This window comes from Cynoglossus semilaevis, chromosome 4 (assembly GCF_000523025.1).
Source record: "Cynoglossus semilaevis isolate Cse_v1.0 chromosome 4, Cse_v1.0, whole genome shotgun sequence".
Taxonomy (NCBI): domain Eukaryota; kingdom Metazoa; phylum Chordata; class Actinopteri; order Pleuronectiformes; family Cynoglossidae; genus Cynoglossus; species Cynoglossus semilaevis.
The window spans coordinates 3,917,601-3,935,936 of NC_024310.1; the positions used below are offsets into that span (position 1 = coordinate 3,917,601).

Here is an 18,336-nt window from a genome sequence, read left to right on the forward strand (position 1 = left end):
GATTCCTGTGTTAATGTTTTCTCTATTGCTTAGGTCTGTAAAAAAAGGGAATATGAGGGAGATAAAGAATTCTGTTTGTTTTGAAGTGATGTCCTTCAGAATGACCTCAGCAAAAAATAAAATCCAGTCGGCTGGGTGAGCAGACGACTGGAATAGCGAGGCTGTTTTTCTTTCTTTTGGTTTGGCTAAATTATAGGCCGTGCAACCCAAGATAACATCATGTAAATTCAGATTGTCCACCATTCTTCCACCACTCTCTTGGCGTAATGGCAGTGTTTTCAGAAAATTGTCTCACATGGTTTTGAAAGCTTCAGTTTTTGCACAGAGCCCCAGCAGTCAGAGAGGGAAAAAGAGAGCCAACCCACATAATTGGGTTGAGATTGTGCTGACAGCCTATTGTTAAACGTGCTAAATGACAGTTTGATGCTGCCAACCGGACCTTTTGTTTTTTTCACAAGCATCCATCAACATATTTTTCCTCACTATGTAGATCTCGCAGCTTTTATCAGCACCCATTGAAGCTAAGAGGGGGATTTAAAAGGGAAAGTGAGACGTGAAAATGAATTGGTCACACATTGGAAACTGGATATTTATAGGTACTACAGTTATCATTAGCCTGTCTCAACAAATGCTCATGGAAGTGAGTAAATATATAAAAACAACTCCCTTTTTATCCTAATGTTTTTTGTAGCAGAACATTTTTTGTTCCATTTGTAGTGTCGATTAGATGATTACACCTCTCTGTGGCATTAGCAGTGTTGGACCGACTATTTATAATGCAATATAAACTGGATTAAAAGCTGTTTCTCCAAAGATTTAAGACTTCCTTGTGATGTTCTCTTGCACAAGGGCACAGCTTGCTCACTGGGCTCCTCTGAATACTGAACCCAGAAGAACTCTGAAAGTTCTTTTAGTTTTGGAAAACATTCATGTGGAACTAGATCAAAACTTGTTGCGAAGCTTCCATCATTTCAAATTGCTCTGATTTAGTTTCCATGTCAGGCATCAGACAGAATAAATATTTAAGGACTGGAATGTTTTATGACATTGTGTCTTCTGGCTTCACCCAAATTGAAGTGCCCCTTTATTATCCCACCCTCAGGGCAATTATGGCTGCCTCCGATTTAAAGTGATATATACAGCACATTAATAATGTTTATGTGCTGTTGATTAGTGAGCAGACGTGCACTATATCAGCTCTGAATTCTGGATTGGGAATGACAGGACTGTAAGTCACCTGCAGCTCATTAAGTGTTTCCTAATTAGATACGTGCAGTTTATGATGAGGCGCTCTGCTCTCATCTGGTTGGCTTTGATTAATAATTTTGTTTGTGTTCAGAAAAACTGACTGTTGCCGACTGGTTACAGGCCTGACTCCTAACAACGGGCGGTTTATGGTCACTGCACATGTCCTGGCACATTTCATGCTTGACCATGCAGACTGCAGTCCTTATAGTGTTGTCCTCTGTGATTTTAATACGTTTTATTTTTTATTTTGCCCAGTTGTAGACCATCAGTATTTATAATGTTTGGGTGAGTTCTTCTGTGAGTGTCCAGATCAGGGCTGTCAAAATCATTTTGGTTCACGGGCCGCATACAACCTAACGAGATATCAAGTGGGCCGGACCAGTAAAATTATAACATAATTACCTATAATTAACAATCAGTCATTTCCTTTCCCTTTTGTTTTCATGTAGAAATTACATACATCTTCTTCTTATATTTTAGTAATTTTACAAAAAAAAACACTTCCTGAACATGAAGTGTTTGTGTATTATAGTACTTATTTATTATTATAATCGCTCTTGCTTCTCTTAGCAGTAAAGAAAAACTTGTTTTTCCCAAACTGTGAAATTGTTCCCAATTGAAAAGCTACATTTTTAGTGCTTAATTAATTAAACGTGAGAAATTTTGAAGCTCAGTTGTTGCTCCTGTTGACACCTCTCTCTGTTGTTTTTTTTGTTTTGTTTTTTTTTTAATTCCCAGTTGGAGGAGCAGCTGAGCCGCGTCCAGAGGGAGAAGAATGACCTGCAGTCCAGGATGGAGGAGGATCAGGAGGACCTGAATGAGCTGATGAAGAAACACAAGGCGGCCGTTTCACAGGTCTGTTTCTCTCCTCCACATCTCCTTCATGTACATTGGGAAACTGAAATAATTAAAACCTCAGAGAGATAATGTTCCCTCATTAGTACTTCTCTGTCCTTTTGAGGATTTGTTAATTGAATACCTCATTGATTATTTTTAATTAAAAGTGGAAATGAAGGAATTACATTGCATTAATTATTTTCACCGACAGGTTCCTCTGACAGCTTTAACAATGTATTTTTAAAAAAAAAATCTTAATTAAAGGTAGACCTTTTGCTGAATTTATTTCTTATTATTGAGCACAATGCAAAATGGAAAGACAGAGCCTTTTGAAGATAAAATAACAATTGTCAAAATAAAGACAATGGCTATTGTACATGAACTGGAGAAAAATCAAACTATATTTCTTGTGTGATTTAATGAGTATGTGTCGGAAAAAGGTTTAGAAAAGAAAGACTTTCAATGAAGAAAAGGTTTCAATGAAACAAATGAATAAAATAATGAATAAAGCTGCAGATTAACAGCAGACCAGTATTTAAAAACGCTGCTGCTTTGGAATCACAGGCAATCATGATGAAGGATATTTGTAGTTGGGCGCCAAGGTTGTCAGGTTGATCCAGGCAAGATAGGCACTATTAAATTATTTTTCTCTGCACGCGTTTGTGTTTTGGATATCAAACACCCATTTGCATCTGTTTTTTGTTTTGTTTTTTGCATAATATTTCATAACAGTTCATTTTTTTTACACTGTCTTTGTTTTCATTTTTAATATACATTTGTTTTCTTCTAAAAAGCTGCTGCCATCGGCCGCTTTTCCCTTCGTAATAAACCAACGTTCCAATCTGTAATATAAAATATAAAAAAATGTAATAATCTTGAGTAGTTTGGAGGAAAAGAAAAGAAACAGTAGGAGCACTTTTATAAGTAACACTGTGTATTTATACAGTGGAAAGTGTGACTCTATTCCTGATATGAGAACAGGCAATAATAATAACAACTTTGAAAATTAAAAAGTCAACTTAATTAGATAATTATCATATCACTTTAGGCTCAGACTCACAGGCATGGAGGTGGAGGGGTCATTTCTTTCATGTCTAATGCACGTCTTTCACAAAAACCAAAAAAATACCAAAACAGCTCAAAACTCATACTCCTTGTACAGCTCCCCCTGCTGCAGGTAAACGACTGTAGGCTTGACCAGGTGTGCCGTCGGAATAAATGAGAAAATCTTTCCATTACCTTCAGATTTGGCTCTTTTTCAGTAACCCTGCTGACAAACAAATCCATGACACTAACGTCACCAGTCATGCTGTAGTGAAAATGAATGCTGCACAAGTTGCATCGTTCTGAGATGACGTGAGTGGGTGAAACACCGTGGTCACCTGTTCAGACTCGACTGCCAAAACCAAGCCCTTCAGTTAGCTGTGAAGCTTACCGACTAGTTTAACCTTTAATCCTATTTTTTAAAGAAGCATTTAATCAAAAGGTTCAGCGTTGTATTATACTAAACCTTACATAAAGTTTAGGTTCAGTACGTGCACATCACAGAGACACGGGTTCTCACATTTACTGTACACAGTGTGGTCTCTGCTCATCATATCGTGTCTAAAATCAAAATGTAGAAAATCCAGGATCCTGGTTTGGTTTGAATAGGTTTGAACCTGCCCACCGAGTCACTAATAATGCTGTTAGGTGACTCACCCGTTATTATGAAGGTGGCAAAAAAAAAAGAAAGTGTGCAGTGTCAGATTGCTTATTCTCCACTACTGATGGTTGATGTGAGAATCTATTGGATTCACTGACTCGAAATGAGTTCTCCTTTCTTTCTAAATTTAAACTGCTAAAGTCCCACAGGGACTGGTTGGACTAGAGAGCTGATCTACTGTGGAAAGAAATGGTTCTTTGATCTGGATGGATCTCGCAGATTCCGTTGTAGTGAAAATGTTCTTCTGATGTCAATATGTGTCACTGTTTCTCTGTGGTTTCATATTGGATAGATGATATTCTAGGCTGAATGTTCTACACATGCATAATTTAATAATAATGATGATTTAATACTATACGTTTCCCATGATAATTGTCTATGTTAAGTATGGAAATGCTGCCTGGCTTATTTTTCCCATGTGTCCATTTAATGTCTCCAGTCGGCCCAGAACCTGGCTCAGATCAGTGACCTTCAAACCCAGCTGGAGGACGCCCTCAAGGAGAAGCAGGAGATTCAGGAAAAGGTGGGTGTTTCTGGTTGCCTGGTTGCCTTGTTGTCTTGTTGCCTTGTTGATGTTGTTTACATGTAAAAAGATGATGAAGAAAATGTTGGGTTTCAAACTTTGGAACCCACACATCATGAATTCATGCTCAGGTCCACCTCCACCCGTCTGAATATGATGACCTAAAATGACTCTTCACATTCACCTCCATCGGTGATCCTGATTAATGTCACGTCAAAGAATGTCGTTAACAAATTGACGTACAACACACTCTTTGCATTTATGAAAATGTTTTCATCCTTCTAGAATGTTCATGAACATCGTCCTCTTTCATCTGCACTCGTCACCTCTTTGACAAAAAGATAGAATCTGCTCCTTTTTTCTCCATGATGCTCAGGGAATAGGATTTTGATGGATTTTTTTTGCAGATTTATCTATAATTAGATCAGTTATTGCCTTTTATGCTTGGATTAGTAATTGCTGTCATTTGTTACGATGATCATAAACTGCCTCCGCCATGACACTGGAAAAGTTTCTTCAGATTTTTGTGTCCTCCAAAAAGCCTCATTTGCAAAACAGACATGTGAGTGCAGCACCGCCTGGATGTTTCCTTTGCCTTTGCAAAATAAATACAACCCTTGATGTAATTGATGTGTCATTCAGGCAGGACTGGTGCCCTGCAATATGTGACAAATATGGCCAACTTAGTTTCCCAACTCAGACAAGCAATAAAGCACAACATGCTAGTGCTGTCATCCTTGTAATGGCTGTTGCTGAATGAGTATTTTTCTCTGTCAGACACAGCTGTACCTGACAAATCAAACCCTGGCAAGTCAAGGAAGAGGACCCGGGGGACATTTTGTCTCAGCATGACCTCTCTTCACATTACCATCTGAGCCCTTTCTTTCAGGGCACGTAGGACCTGAGACAAAAAAGACAATTCTGCTTTTCTGCTTTACCACAACAGAAAAGTCTTACTGGTTTTTTTTTCCAGAGCTGCAAGATCACATTTTTATCACACTAATTTACCACTAACACTAGGATTGGTTATCAGCAGTAGAGATTAGAAATGCTGTATTTTATGGAAATAAAGCCACATCTCCATTGTGTTCAATGGACTTTTTTAGAATTGAAAAAAAGTATTTTCTTATGTAAGCAGCAAACCACAGTCCTGGTTTTTATAAAACATCGGGCTGTCAAAATGAATTATTTGCGTTAATTAATTTGTAAAATTAAAACATTTTGAACACAGGCAGAATGATGTGCCGTCTACTTTCCATAATTAAGCAGCCTGTCTACTTTTTGTTGTGTTAATACAACATTGATATTGCTTTTGTCGTAATTAGAATTGTTGCTTTGTCTTGATTAATCGTGATTAATTACATCCACGATTGAAAATGTTTTTCAGATTAAAACTACAAGACAGCAAACTAAAAAACTGAGGGAAAATAAAGGAAATATATGGTTGACTTTTGACAATATGCAGATTCACACAGCCTACTTTAACACACACCTGGTCTCTGCCACATTTGGGTATTTTTGAAACCACGGTCTGTGAAATCCAGAATTTTTCATGTGCTTTATTTCGGTGAATCACAGAAGTGTTGAATGTCAGGACTCGACAGATAAGTAACGAATTAAAACCAGTCAACCCACTCCTTTTATGACCGACTTTGAAGACCTAAAGGATGTGAGATTGTAGGAAAATCCATAATGTTTGCATGTCGTTGACTTAGATGCAAGCCCTGCAAAGCCAGCTGGAGTTTCAGGAGCAGTCCATGGTGGAGAAATCCCTGGTTGGACGGCAGGAAGCCAAGGTCCGTGAGCTGGAAACCAAGCTGGAGTTTGAGAAGACCCAGGTCAAACGCCTTGAGGTGAGATATGAAGACAGGTGGTTGGGTTTTCTGTCCTGCTTGTTGTGGTCTGCATCTGTGTGAGGCAGCTGTTCCACCTGGGCAACTTGGTGATTGGTGCTGGAAGGTTGTTTTGCTGAAGTGAGAGAGAGAGAGAGAGACTACAGAAAGAGAAGGTCATTATAACTTATCAAGGATGTGCCGCTCACCTCAGCTTGTTTCAGGCTCACTTGACAGCTCCATTTATTAGTCTGTCATTTTCAAATTACCTTCAAAAACACAACGCACACATAAACACAAAAGGTTACCATTTGCACACTTGAGGGAACACATTAAAATGCTCTCACTCACTGCTGAAACCATTTTGTACTCTATTTTGCAAGTTCACTCCAGTAATCACTTTGTCCTTCAGATAAAAAAAATAATAATAATATCAAGTGTTTTCTTTTTTTTCTCCAAAATAACAATTTGAAATGATAAAAAAAAAGTCCTGTGTTATAAATACATACTCCCACATTGGACTCATTCTTCTTTTTGTTTTGCTTTTCATGGCTTCTGACCAGCATTAAATTTGCAGTGTTTGAATATTTCAGATAGCGTGAGCACTGTAGCTCATCAAAGCTGGAGGTAGCAGGGCTCAAATCAATACAGATATGAGAAGGCAGAGTTGCAACACCCACTCCGTGTGTAAAATGTGGACACACTGGTCCATGTAGGAGTTAACTCACTGTAAGAAAATATGCTGCCGGACTCTACTTTATGCACCATACAGACTGAGTTGGCCTCACATTGTTTTTCAGGTGACGCTCATGTGAAACTCGTAGGTTAGCAGAGGATTCTGCATTCATTTTGTTGAATTATTGGTACAAATAAAGTCATCAAAAGTAAACTTGATCTTCAGAATGGTTTGAGCGTTCTCCTTCTTATCTTTTCTCATTGAACCGCAGCAGAAAATTGTTTTCATTATGGCTGGGAATGTACTGATGGTATCAGCTATATTGCTCTAGTTTCAACTAGAGAGAAGGTGGAGGAGAATGCTAGACTCATTTCTCCTCAGTGGAACGGTGGTAGGAGCAGCGTGCTGTTTTAACCTCTGTTGTTTGGTGGAAAATCCCAGTCGTCTTTGATAGAATTGGCTTAAAATGTTTGTTAAAATATATTATCTAAAATAAGTTTAGCCTTTGATTTGACTTATTGACAATCTAACAATATTGACAATAGGTAGATTTACCTAATTTTAAGGTAACAAAAAAAAAACGATAGCCTGTCTGATCCGCTACCCAGGCCCAATTCTCATCTGAACTTTCAGTGACATATTTTAAATTATCAAAGAAGCCAAATCTGTTACAGTTAGTGTCAAAAAAAAAAACGATAGCCTGTCTGATCCGCTACCCAGGCCCAATTCTCATCTGAACTTTTTCTTGCCCCTTGAGGGTGATTTTATTTGGACATTCAAAACAAATAAGACCTAACAAGGAATAACAAGAATTATTTGTGTGCAGAGCCTCGTAGCTCGTCTTAAGGAGAATGTGGAGAAGCTGATGGAGGAGCGAGATCAACGCAGCAGCAGCGAGATCAGGGAGAAGGAGCAGAACAAACGTCTGCAGCGGCAGATTCGCGACATCAAAGAGGAGATGGGCGAACTTTCCAAAAAGGAAACTGAGGCCAGCCGCAAGAAACATGAACTGGTAACAAGTCTTGCAGCCACTAACGAGACCGTTTTCTGAAACGTATCAGTGATTACACAATTCATGCAGATACACCCACCGCTCTCAAACGTCTTCATATCATTAATATTTACTGCAGAAACTTACTTCTGACTTTCCCTTTTAAAGGAAATGGACATTGAGAGCTTAGAGGCTGCAAACCAGAGCCTGCAAGCTGATCTGAAGCTGGCTTTTAAAAGGATCGGCGACCTCCAGGCAGCCATCGAGGATGAGATGGAGAGTGATGACAATGAAGACCTCATTAACAGGTACAGAACACAAACAGTCTGAGGGAGTGTTTCAGGAGTCATTTTGATGAGTGGATGGCAACTCTGCCAATCGTTTTCCTTTTACTCATGTATTATTTACACACCTAAAGGCCCTTTGTCTGGTCTTATGTCTTATATCAAATCAGACACTCTCTGAGATCACTTCTGAACCTCAGAACAGACCCAAAAAGACAGAGATTTACTGCCTAAGATCTTGAAGCTCTTCTTTGCTCTGACTCTGAAACCCCGGATCAGGATGAGCTCTCAGGGTGAATCCAAGTGGTTCAAAAATGAAATATTAAAATATGTCAGAGCATTACATGGTAGATATGATCTCCAAAAACTGAATATAAAGAATATACAGTACTAGTCACTGGTACCTTTCATTGATCTGTCAAATCGGTCAAAATATTGTTGTGACACAGGTAGATTTAAGGAGGAAAAACAAGATTGTTTTGTATTTTTGCTGGATGTCAACAATCATATTACTGTCTTTAAATTACAGTGCCTCTTACAGTATGACTGAGCCTGTATCTGAGTGAAGTGAAGGAGCCCATTTCCACATAATTTTCCACTCCATCCACAATATTCTTTTTTTATTTTTGAAGCACACTTTTATTTCACTTGAGTCTCGTTTGTCATTGTTTTCTTTTTGTATTTTCTTTTGTGTTCTTTTTGTGTTTCTGTCATCGTCATCTTCACATCGAGCAGTTTGCAGGACATGGTGACAAAGTATCAGAGAAGAAAGAACCGAACGTGAGACTCTCAGAATTCTGATAACTTGCCCCCCCACACCCCCAGCTGAAAATGATGCAGCATTCAGCAGTCTTAACAATTAGCCAGTAAAATAAATACTGATAACTTGTATTGATCCCATATTTGAGAAATTCTTGTGTTAGCAGCAGATTGGCAAGCGCCAAGCATGTGGTTCCTCTGGGAATCGAACAAAATAAAAATATAAAGTTGGTGTTTTGGGAAATTCTTAAAGAAAACGTTGTTCAAGTGTAAATCTATGGGATATATCTTCATGTTAGGACTTTAGAATGGTGCATCATCGACAGAGCTAAAAGGTTCCCTCATAACCACAGTTTACTCAACGTTTGACTGCATGACCTCACATGCTGAGATGCATGAATGCCACTGACAGAAACTGACTTAATGTCCCAGCATGAGGCACAGCTCAGCCCTACAGTTCCTCATATGGATAACCATGATGATTTCAAGCTTCCTCACACTTACCCTTGATGAAGCCGAGGCTCCATCTGTTATCACTGTCTAGGTTCTGTCTGCTGGCGTCACGTTGGACGCCTCTGTTGTCATGTCAGTCGACCTGTTGGCCCCTGGGCCCTGAGCTCTGTTAATTTTTCATCACCCTTCTCAACAGCTTGATGGGGGGGGTCTCAGCAGTGTATCACCCTCTGACAGGAGCAAAGGTGGGCGTGTTTTACACCAACCTTTAAATCGCAACTGTTAAATAATGCAGTCCTCAAACATCCTGCAGGAAACGTGTCTTGTTCTCCATGGTTGTGTATTGATTTTTACACCCAGTTGTATACCTTAGAGTATTTAGTGATGTCACCGAGGCAAAATTACAGGTAAGTCTTTTAGCTGAAAAATATATATATATAATTTATTTTTAAAAGACCAAGCCTTTTCAAACAGGAATATTATTTGGAGGACGTAAAGAGAGTAAATCTCTGTATTTTGCAGTAGAGCAATAAACAAGACATTTATTTATTCAGACCACTTAAATCAAATGGATCATGTCCCGGCTGAATTAAAGTCAGGGAACAAGGACAAAATTAAAGCACGGCCAAATCCACTATTTCATTCCAGACAATATCTCCTTGTTTTGACAGGAATAGATGGTATTTATTGTTTCTCATTCGATGAAGTTCTATCTATTATGTCCACCTTTTGGCCACCTTTACTGTAGCTGTCTAAAAACATATACCCTGAGGACAGGACAACGCAAAATGTTCACAGCTCTGGTATCTTCTGCTCCTTCCTCCCTGAACACCTAAATCGTTTGGTAAATGTTGTGCAACGCGTACACTCCTTTGTTATCTTCATATCCAGAGCAGTGTCATAATGACGGCAGTTTGGTCCAGACATCTTTCTTCTCCCTAATGTTTTGCCGCTCCCCCTGGTGGTGCCTAAGGCTTTTCCAGACCAGCTGTGATGTTTATATATATATTTTTTCTGTATTTACCCCATGGGTATTTACCAGTTGGGCATCTTCGGAAATTCACTAATTAAAGAAAGTGCTTGATTATAAGGAGCTCATTTAAACTGCATGAGTGGATTTTAAACAACTGACTTTTCAAAAATTCCAATTTCAAAGTAATTGTTTTTCCTCCTCGGTGTAAGAAAAAGGGTTTGATTTGGATTTCACATGGCAGCACTGTCGCTGCTCACTTCACAGCAGTGAAATTCTCTGCTGAACAGATCAACACCGTCGCCTTCTCATGAGAGCTTACATATGTGTGTGTCACTGGTTTGACAGTCCCTTTATATTAGAGGCATAAACGGCGGCGCCTTTAAGACCCTGGGACTCACAGAGGGGTGAGAGGGAGTAGGAAAGAGCAGGACGATCTATAGACGTTAATGATGAATGTAATAGTGTGTAACAGAGATGTACAACCAACGGTGGCAGAATGTCACAGACAATTAATGTTTCCTCAGCCTTCTGTTTGTTTGCCTCCCCAAGGCTTTCAGCCGGCCTTAACTAATGGTATGGTGGCCGAGGATATAAATTTCAGATGACAGCGTGTATGAAGGGGCTCAATTACACCCAGCCCCCCAATGTGGCTTTATCTAAAGACCAGATTGGTGAGTCTGGACACTAAGTGCATGAGTGTTCAGCACTAGGGTTGTTAGTAAGGAATAGAAGAATTAAGTCACAGCCTGTTGTTTTTGTTTTATTGGTAAAATCAGTATACACGAACACATAAACCTTTTTTATCAAATTAATGCTTAACCTAATGAGTAAAACATAGATTCTGTTTTTATTTTTTAATTTGTATAAACTCTGCAGCAAAATGAGATATGTTTCGAAAGGCCCTTGTGGCTCTAAAAGTGTAGGTAGTTCAGACAAATCAGACACTGTTTGAAACTTGGCCATTTATGTAGATTTGTTTATTCTGAAAATGTCATATTTTTATCGTGGTAGGTCTGAAACACCTTTGCAATCATTTATTTGTTTAATTCTCTATTGTACTTATACAAAGGCACAGTGGAGCCTTTCTTAATGCTAATGTAAAATGTACAGCTTTAAAAAAATCATTGACGTTGTTCAAATGCATTTCAAAATGCAAAAGAGTTCAGTAATGAACTAGGTTCAAGTCCGCTACATGGAAAGTGTTTTTTGGCACAACCGTTTCACAGTCGATAAACACCGTCGTTAATACTACCAGGTATTTTGACTATAGCCTCAAGGTAAAAAAGAAGTGAAGTGCAAGAACTTTTTTTTCCTATTTAATCAAGCTCAAGTTTTTATTTAAAGCAATTCTGTTGAGAAAACGAAGCGTTGGCATAAATAGATCTTCATTAGGCTGCAGATCTAAAGGTGTTGATTAGAAAACACAACTCAGTTTGATGTGTGAGCGTCCCTTCTCTTTATTCAACGCTGTTCAAACAGTGCTTTTTTTGAAAAATTCTGCAGTGCTGAAAAGACAGACTCGGCTGCACTTTCAATATTGAAGTCGACTGCAGCAATTCCACTGATTGTCTCACAGTGTCGAGTCGAAGTTCAGCACGTTTCATCCCTGCTTTGATCCATCCCCTGCCCTCTCCTTTGGCACAAATCCTACCATTACCATCGAAAAATGGATTCATTACAATAGATTTCAATGCGGATCTTGCTGGATGAGCCCATGTTTGAAATTCTTTTGAGGTGTAGGGAGGTTTGTCTGTGACTGCTAATGATTTTAATTATAGGTGCTGGTCCTGGAGCCTTCTGACCTCTGTGAGAAAACGCTCCTCTGCCGCCTCTCTTTTTCCTCTGATGCAGATGAAAACAGAGATGTGGTGCCACCCCTCTGCTGTCTCTGTAGGACTATTAAGCTGTAACAACTTAATTTCACAGCACCACACAAGCACTGGGCTTTGACAGCACTTAATGAGAGTTGTGCTCTTTTCATCCGTGTCAAATTTTATGACAAGCCCTCTGTTTTACTCCACGGCTCGCGGTGGCTTGTGAACGTGTAATGATAATTGAGAGGGAGAAAAAAAGTGTGCCGTGCCCAGTCAGGAACTGAAATTATGTGTGTGTACATATGCAAATTTTAGTGTGTATGTGTGTGTGTGTGTGCATGAGCGTGTATGTATGATGATATCATTCTCTGCCATACTGTGCAGTATGAAATCTGCCATCTCCAGCTGACTTTTTTTTATTGCTTTTACTTCTGCATATCAGCATTATATTATAAATTAGTTTTGAAGAAAATAATATTGGAGACAATAATATAATTTTAACCACCTGCATGTTTAATTTCCGCACAATTTACAACAAATTGTTCTTCACTCTATTCCCACAGGAGACCAACACAGAAAAAACACAGTCGAACTATTTTTCTAGTTCTATAATGTCAAGCACAAAGCCATGCTTTAAACACTAAATTACCTTCAGTGAGGCTGTTGTAATGACTTGTTCAAGTAAAATACGACAGCGGAATGTGTGTTTTTTTTTAAATTCCATTTATTATTCATTATTCTTCTAAATGAACCCACAATAACTATCATCCTGCACATAGTCAAACCAGATTAAAATTTAATGAAGTTTTGTAAAATGTTGAAGGTGGGATTTATTCCTTGATGATCCCACAATCACACACACAGGAAATCACCAAAGAAATGGACGATAAACTCAAATGTTATTGTACACCACAGGATTGATCCCCACTATAAACAAAGGCCAGGTCATAAAAACAGAAAAGAGTTGCAACAACCTTACGCAGCGTCATCAAGTTTCTCAACATTCTGTCGTTATTCTACCTCTGAAGTACTCGACAAAGTTAAAGCGTTCAGTTTGTGTTGCTCGTCTGCTACCTGGTAATCCATGGTGTGGCCCATCAAGTGTGACAAGAGTGTGTAACTTCAGACTCTACAGCCTGGTATGGGGCATGTTTGGTTGTGTACTGCATGTGCTGGGTTTACATGCCTCAGACTAACAGTGGGAGGCTTTGTCGACTCTGTCTTCCCTGCACAGCAGGAGCAACAGACGGGGAAGTGCGGGAACATTTCTGCCAACGCTGACTCTTTAAACTCACTAACACGCCTTTTACCTTATTCCATCCTTGGTGAATAACAGCATCTGTTCTTCTGCGGTTCCAACGCTGCTGTCACATCTTGCTTGTCCTTTGCTCCTTCTGACTTATTTTTCTATCTTTAACTGCTCAGCAGTCAGGGGGATTCTGATACAGACTCTGAGGTGGAGGATCGTGTGGATGGGGTGAAGTCCTGGTTGTCCAAAAGCAAAGGTTCTGCCAAGAACCTGTCAGATGATGGCAGCCTCAAGAGTTCCAGGTCAGTATAAGGTGGCAGCTATCACTATCTTTTCAGAGAGCTATCTTTTTCAGAGAGACTTCTCAATGCTTTCGGACTTGGGATAAAACGGTTTGCATGATTTCACCCTGTGGAAATAAAGCAGTTTGAGCTGTGTACTTAGTTGGAATAAGGTTCCTGCTAAGCTTAAATGTATTTTCCAGTCCTCACTTTATTGTCATGCTCCCGGGGACGAGGGTTTGTTTCTAAAAAACACACCCTCTCAGCCGAAGATTTATCAACACGCCCAATAGCCAGCTGGCAAGTCTACCTGAGACGCTCTCCGAGATTAATGGATATGTCTGCAAGCTGACAGCTTGAATTGCCCCAGATTTGTCTCCTTACGAGAAGATTTAACTCCCACCTTTAGCTGAGGCACAACCAACTTTAAAAACTTTAGAATCTCGTTTAGTGGAACTTCTCTAAAGCTATAATCACAGATTTAAACAAAGAATCACTGACCCTTTCTGAGGAATTCATACTTTTTCAAGTTGTATTTTACATAGTTCTTTTTTTACCTACATTCAAGTTTTATTTCAATTCCTCAGCCTTTATATTAACTGAAAACAAACATTTAAAATGAATGAGAAATCATTTACTTCACAAATAAACAAAACACACTCATTCCACGGCGCGATTCTTCTGCTCTAAAGATTCCTGACACTGTAAAAAATGTATAGCTTTTTGTTTGGGAAAGATTTGTTTGCTAAAAGCCTGTGTTTGGATTAGGAACATTTAACATTATGAATTTCCACCGTGACTGTGTTTACAAGATTTAAGTCCTTAATTCAATCAGCAACACTCATCATGTTCAACATTTATGCAGAATAAACAAGGAGAAAAACCACAAACAACCGTGCTGCTGGAAAAGCCTCTCAAAATCCCCTTTTATCTGTTACTGTATCTGTCGCTCTGTAGTTTTCTACTGCAGCCCATAATATATCCTCTAGTCCAGTGATTCTCAACCACTGTGCTCGTGAGAGATTGTGTGAACAGTGGGAAATTAATCGATGTCACTTAATTGGTCTGAAAACAGTTAATTATTTACTGCAAATGATGTCTTTGTTCGTCAATGCGACGGTGACGGGCAAAAAAAAAAAAATCAAAAGCTCTGACTTTAGTAGGCAACAGACGGCTATTAAACAAAAAAATAGCCTTGCTGTTGTCTTCCTTCGATTCCTGTGAGTAGATTAGGGTTATGTTCAACTAAACAGGCACGGTTTAATACTGTGTATTAAGTAAAGTCCGGTGAATTGAAACAATTTTGTGATTTTGTTTGGTGGTTTGTTGTGGGATTTATATCATGTAAAAATTGTACCATAGCTGTAAAAGGTATGGAGACACTGTTCTAGCCCATATCTCATCTTATTCTCTTAAATTCAGCCTTAACATTTTCTGTCAGCTTTTTTTTTTTCCATTTCATTTATCTCTTTTTTTTTCTCTCTCAACTCACCTTCACTTGACCCATTTTGTCTCTTTTCATTCCCTCCTACTTTTCCGTTGTCGTTTCACTTTAGATGTGCTGTAAATGTAGATGCAAAAGAAGGAAAAGAGTCAAAAGAGGGTAAGGACTGGAAAGAGTTGAATAAGGAGGGCAAAGATGTAGAAACAAGCAGGCCTCTGTCGGTGATGAGCTCTCTGAGCTACAGGAAACGAGCCAACCCTGACTCCAAAGGAAATGCCCTGTTCAGTTCCCTGAAGGAAAACGCTGACACAGAAGATTCATTCAGCTTCCTGAAGACCAAATCCAAACTTTCAGACCTTCAAGATGACACCTTCTCAGTCGCCTCCAGGAGGAGGTCTCAGGTTGGAGATGACATGGACGACAGGGAGTCGGTCATCTCTCAGGCCTACTCCCAGGCCAACAGCCGAGCCAGGAAGGGTCTGGACAGTCGTTGGGGAGACTTTGACAAAGAATCAACCATATCATTCCCTGCGTCCAACCGGACATCAACGCGCCTCGGTTTAAGCCCAGAAGATGACGCCAAATCTACTATCAGCTTAGGTCTTTCAAGCCCTCTCAGACGCCGCCGAAGCGCCTCACGTCTGGACGATGGCAGAAGTGAGTGGTCAGCGTATGCAAGTACTCCCACCAGTCCTTGTTTCAGCAGACGCTCAGGAGGTCGCAGTCCTGGGAGTGTCAGCAGGGCCGATTCTCGGATATCTGTGGCTCGAAGTTGCCGCCTGAGTGAGTTTGATGTCGACATGGATGATAGTCGAAGTGTCGCCTTTACCGAGAGGTCAGCCTTCAGTCCTCACTCCGGGGGCCGCAGTGTTTCCATGCCACCGCCACAGAGCAGGAGTAATGACGACCCTGTTGATGACTTAGAAATCAGACCAGTCAGTCACCGCAACTACCTCGACCCCGATCTGGAGAAGGCCATCAACGAGGTGCTGAGTTTCAAGCCGATCAAATTCAAGCGCAGAAGCTTGGAGGATTCAGAGGGTGAAGAAGAAGGAACGTCCAAGAAGAACGAGGACGACGGCAAGAGTGTCAGTAACGGAAACAGCTCTCGCCCCAACAGCAGCCTTAGACGCTCTTCATCAGCTGTGGACTGCATGAGATCATCTCGCAGTGCCAGCAGCTTAAGCACCCGCAGCAGCAGCCGACATCGCAGCAAAAGTAAGAAGAAGAAGAGGAGCCGTAGTTCAGACTCTGACAGCTCCAACGAGCGTCACAGGAGCAGCTCCAGGAAAGGCTCTAAGAAGTCAAAGAAAAAGTCCAAGAAAAGGAGTCGGTCTTCATCCAGTTCATCGTCTTCATCTTCAGAGTCTGAGTCCGATTCAGAGTCGAGCTCCGGTGCCTCCACCATTTCCTACAGAAGCTCCAACAGTGTGAAAAAGGCCCCAGGTAGAAAGGTCTCCAGCCCAGAGAAGGAGGAAACGGAGGTGCCGAGCGAAAGCCAGCCGTTGAACAAAAAAGACGAAAAGAAAAGGAAGAAGAAAGTTGATAACCTGATGATGAAGTACCTGTATCGACCGGACAGCGACTGAAGTCAGCAGTAGGTTGGATGCCTGGCGTGCACCTAACCTTGAGGAGTGCTTTATGACGCATGATGTGATCTAATCAAATCTGTTTCTACATTGTGAATGACGTTAGCTTTGTCAGTTTTGAATTCTAATTCTTCTGCCACCGTGTTGATCCCCTGACGTGCCGGGCATGCTAATGACGTTTGATCTGCACTACTACATGTTCCTAAAGTATGAAGCCGAATCTTAATGAGAGTACGTGTGCCTCGAATTCCTCCCAGGACGTCGCTTTGATTTATTGTCCCAGAAAAGTAAAAATAACAGTCAATTAAGAGGAGCCATAACATTTTTTTCTTCCCTTTCCCGTAACTGCAGGCATAATGAGACCCTTAGCATTGTTTAACCCCGAGTAGCAAATTCATCAAAGGTGAAGCGTGGATGAAAATAATTAACCCTCAGATTGCCATATTTAAGCTTCGTGTCAGATTCATTTAACCCTTTGTGCACATTTACTTTAGAACTGAACTAATGCAGGGAAGGTGTTTGAAATCTAACTCATTTATGTATATGTACTTATATATGTTTATTTAATATATGTGTTTATTCACTTAGATATGTTTTGTTTTATTAAATTCACATCTTTCGTACAACTAATTTTGTACCTAACAACTGTTTGTTTGTGTGTGTGTGTTTGTGTTGTTGCTATACTCTTTGTATATATTGGATCGTTTTAGTAAAATAAAGTATACTTTATTCTTCTGGGGACATGTTGCAGATCCCTGCTGAATGAAGATATATTGAGATTTAGTTTGGAGTTAGAATTCAGGTCAGATTAAGGGATAAATTTGGGTTTTTTTGGTTAGGATAACAGGCTGGGGAATACATCATGTCCACACGGTGTGTGTGTGTGTGTGTGTGTGTGTGTGTGTGTGTGTGTGTGTGTGTGTGTGTGTGTGTCAGCCTTAAATGACATAATCTACTAACCTACATTGATGTCAGTAGTGACTGGAGGACAAACTGCAGCAATACCAACGATTCAGGACAAGATTAAATCTGACGTCTCCTCCGTTTCCAGCCTGACTCTGGATCATTGTTGTCTGTCTGTTTGGTTGTTTGTTTGTTTGTTTGTTTTACATTTCTACAGTTTCTACTGTTTTTAGTTTTAACTCTCGGTCACCCACTTCCTCTTCCCATTCACTGCATGCCTTGCCAGGTTTTGTACCACGCCCGAGCACAGATCTATCTCTACCACTGTTCTACTTTCCGCTCAATTTTTTGATAACATCAGCATCTCCTTGTTCTTTTTCTTGTTCCAGTCCCACTGGTCGAAGACACTACTACTTCGGTAGATCCGACGACGAGGATGAAGAAGAAGAAGCTGGCGCCTACCACTCCCGATACAGCAAATACAGCAGCCAATTAAAAGAGGACACCAGTGACGAGAGGCTTTACGAGAGCGCCTCCTAGTCTCCGCCGACAACGCACCGTCACTGGGCCGTCGTTGCTTGCATGCACTGCTGACCACAGTTGTGGTCATTCTGGTCACTACCGCATTAACTCAACACTCACAACACTGTTACAAACGCTGTCAGGCGACACGCCGCTGCAGATGCTGTTAACGCTTGTTCAGATGAGGCAAACCCTTGCAGGATTTGAACACAGTCGGACGAACCGCGGTGGCATTTTGACTCCTCATTCATCA

At 40.3% G+C, this 18,336-nt stretch overlaps 1 protein-coding gene across 1 annotated transcript in view; it reads left to right on the forward strand.

The window, feature by feature from the left end:
• The window catches only part of myo18ab (myosin XVIIIA b), an 89,876-nt gene extending 71,790 nt beyond the window's left edge, over positions 1-18,086 (forward strand). Inside the window, exons 36-44 of the mRNA XM_017031856.2 lie at positions 1,987-2,103; positions 4,230-4,313; positions 6,029-6,166; positions 7,648-7,833; positions 7,981-8,120; positions 8,832-8,876; positions 13,524-13,646; positions 15,182-16,666; positions 17,951-18,086. Coding sequence (XP_016887345.1) covers positions 1,987-2,103; positions 4,230-4,313; positions 6,029-6,166; positions 7,648-7,833; positions 7,981-8,120; positions 8,832-8,876; positions 13,524-13,646; positions 15,182-16,658 — 2,310 coding nt within the window. The 3' untranslated portion in view covers positions 16,659-16,666; positions 17,951-18,086. The remainder of the gene's footprint in view (positions 1-1,986; positions 2,104-4,229; positions 4,314-6,028; positions 6,167-7,647; positions 7,834-7,980; positions 8,121-8,831; positions 8,877-13,523; positions 13,647-15,181; positions 16,667-17,950) is intronic.
• The last annotated feature ends 250 nt before the right edge of the window (positions 18,087-18,336 follow it).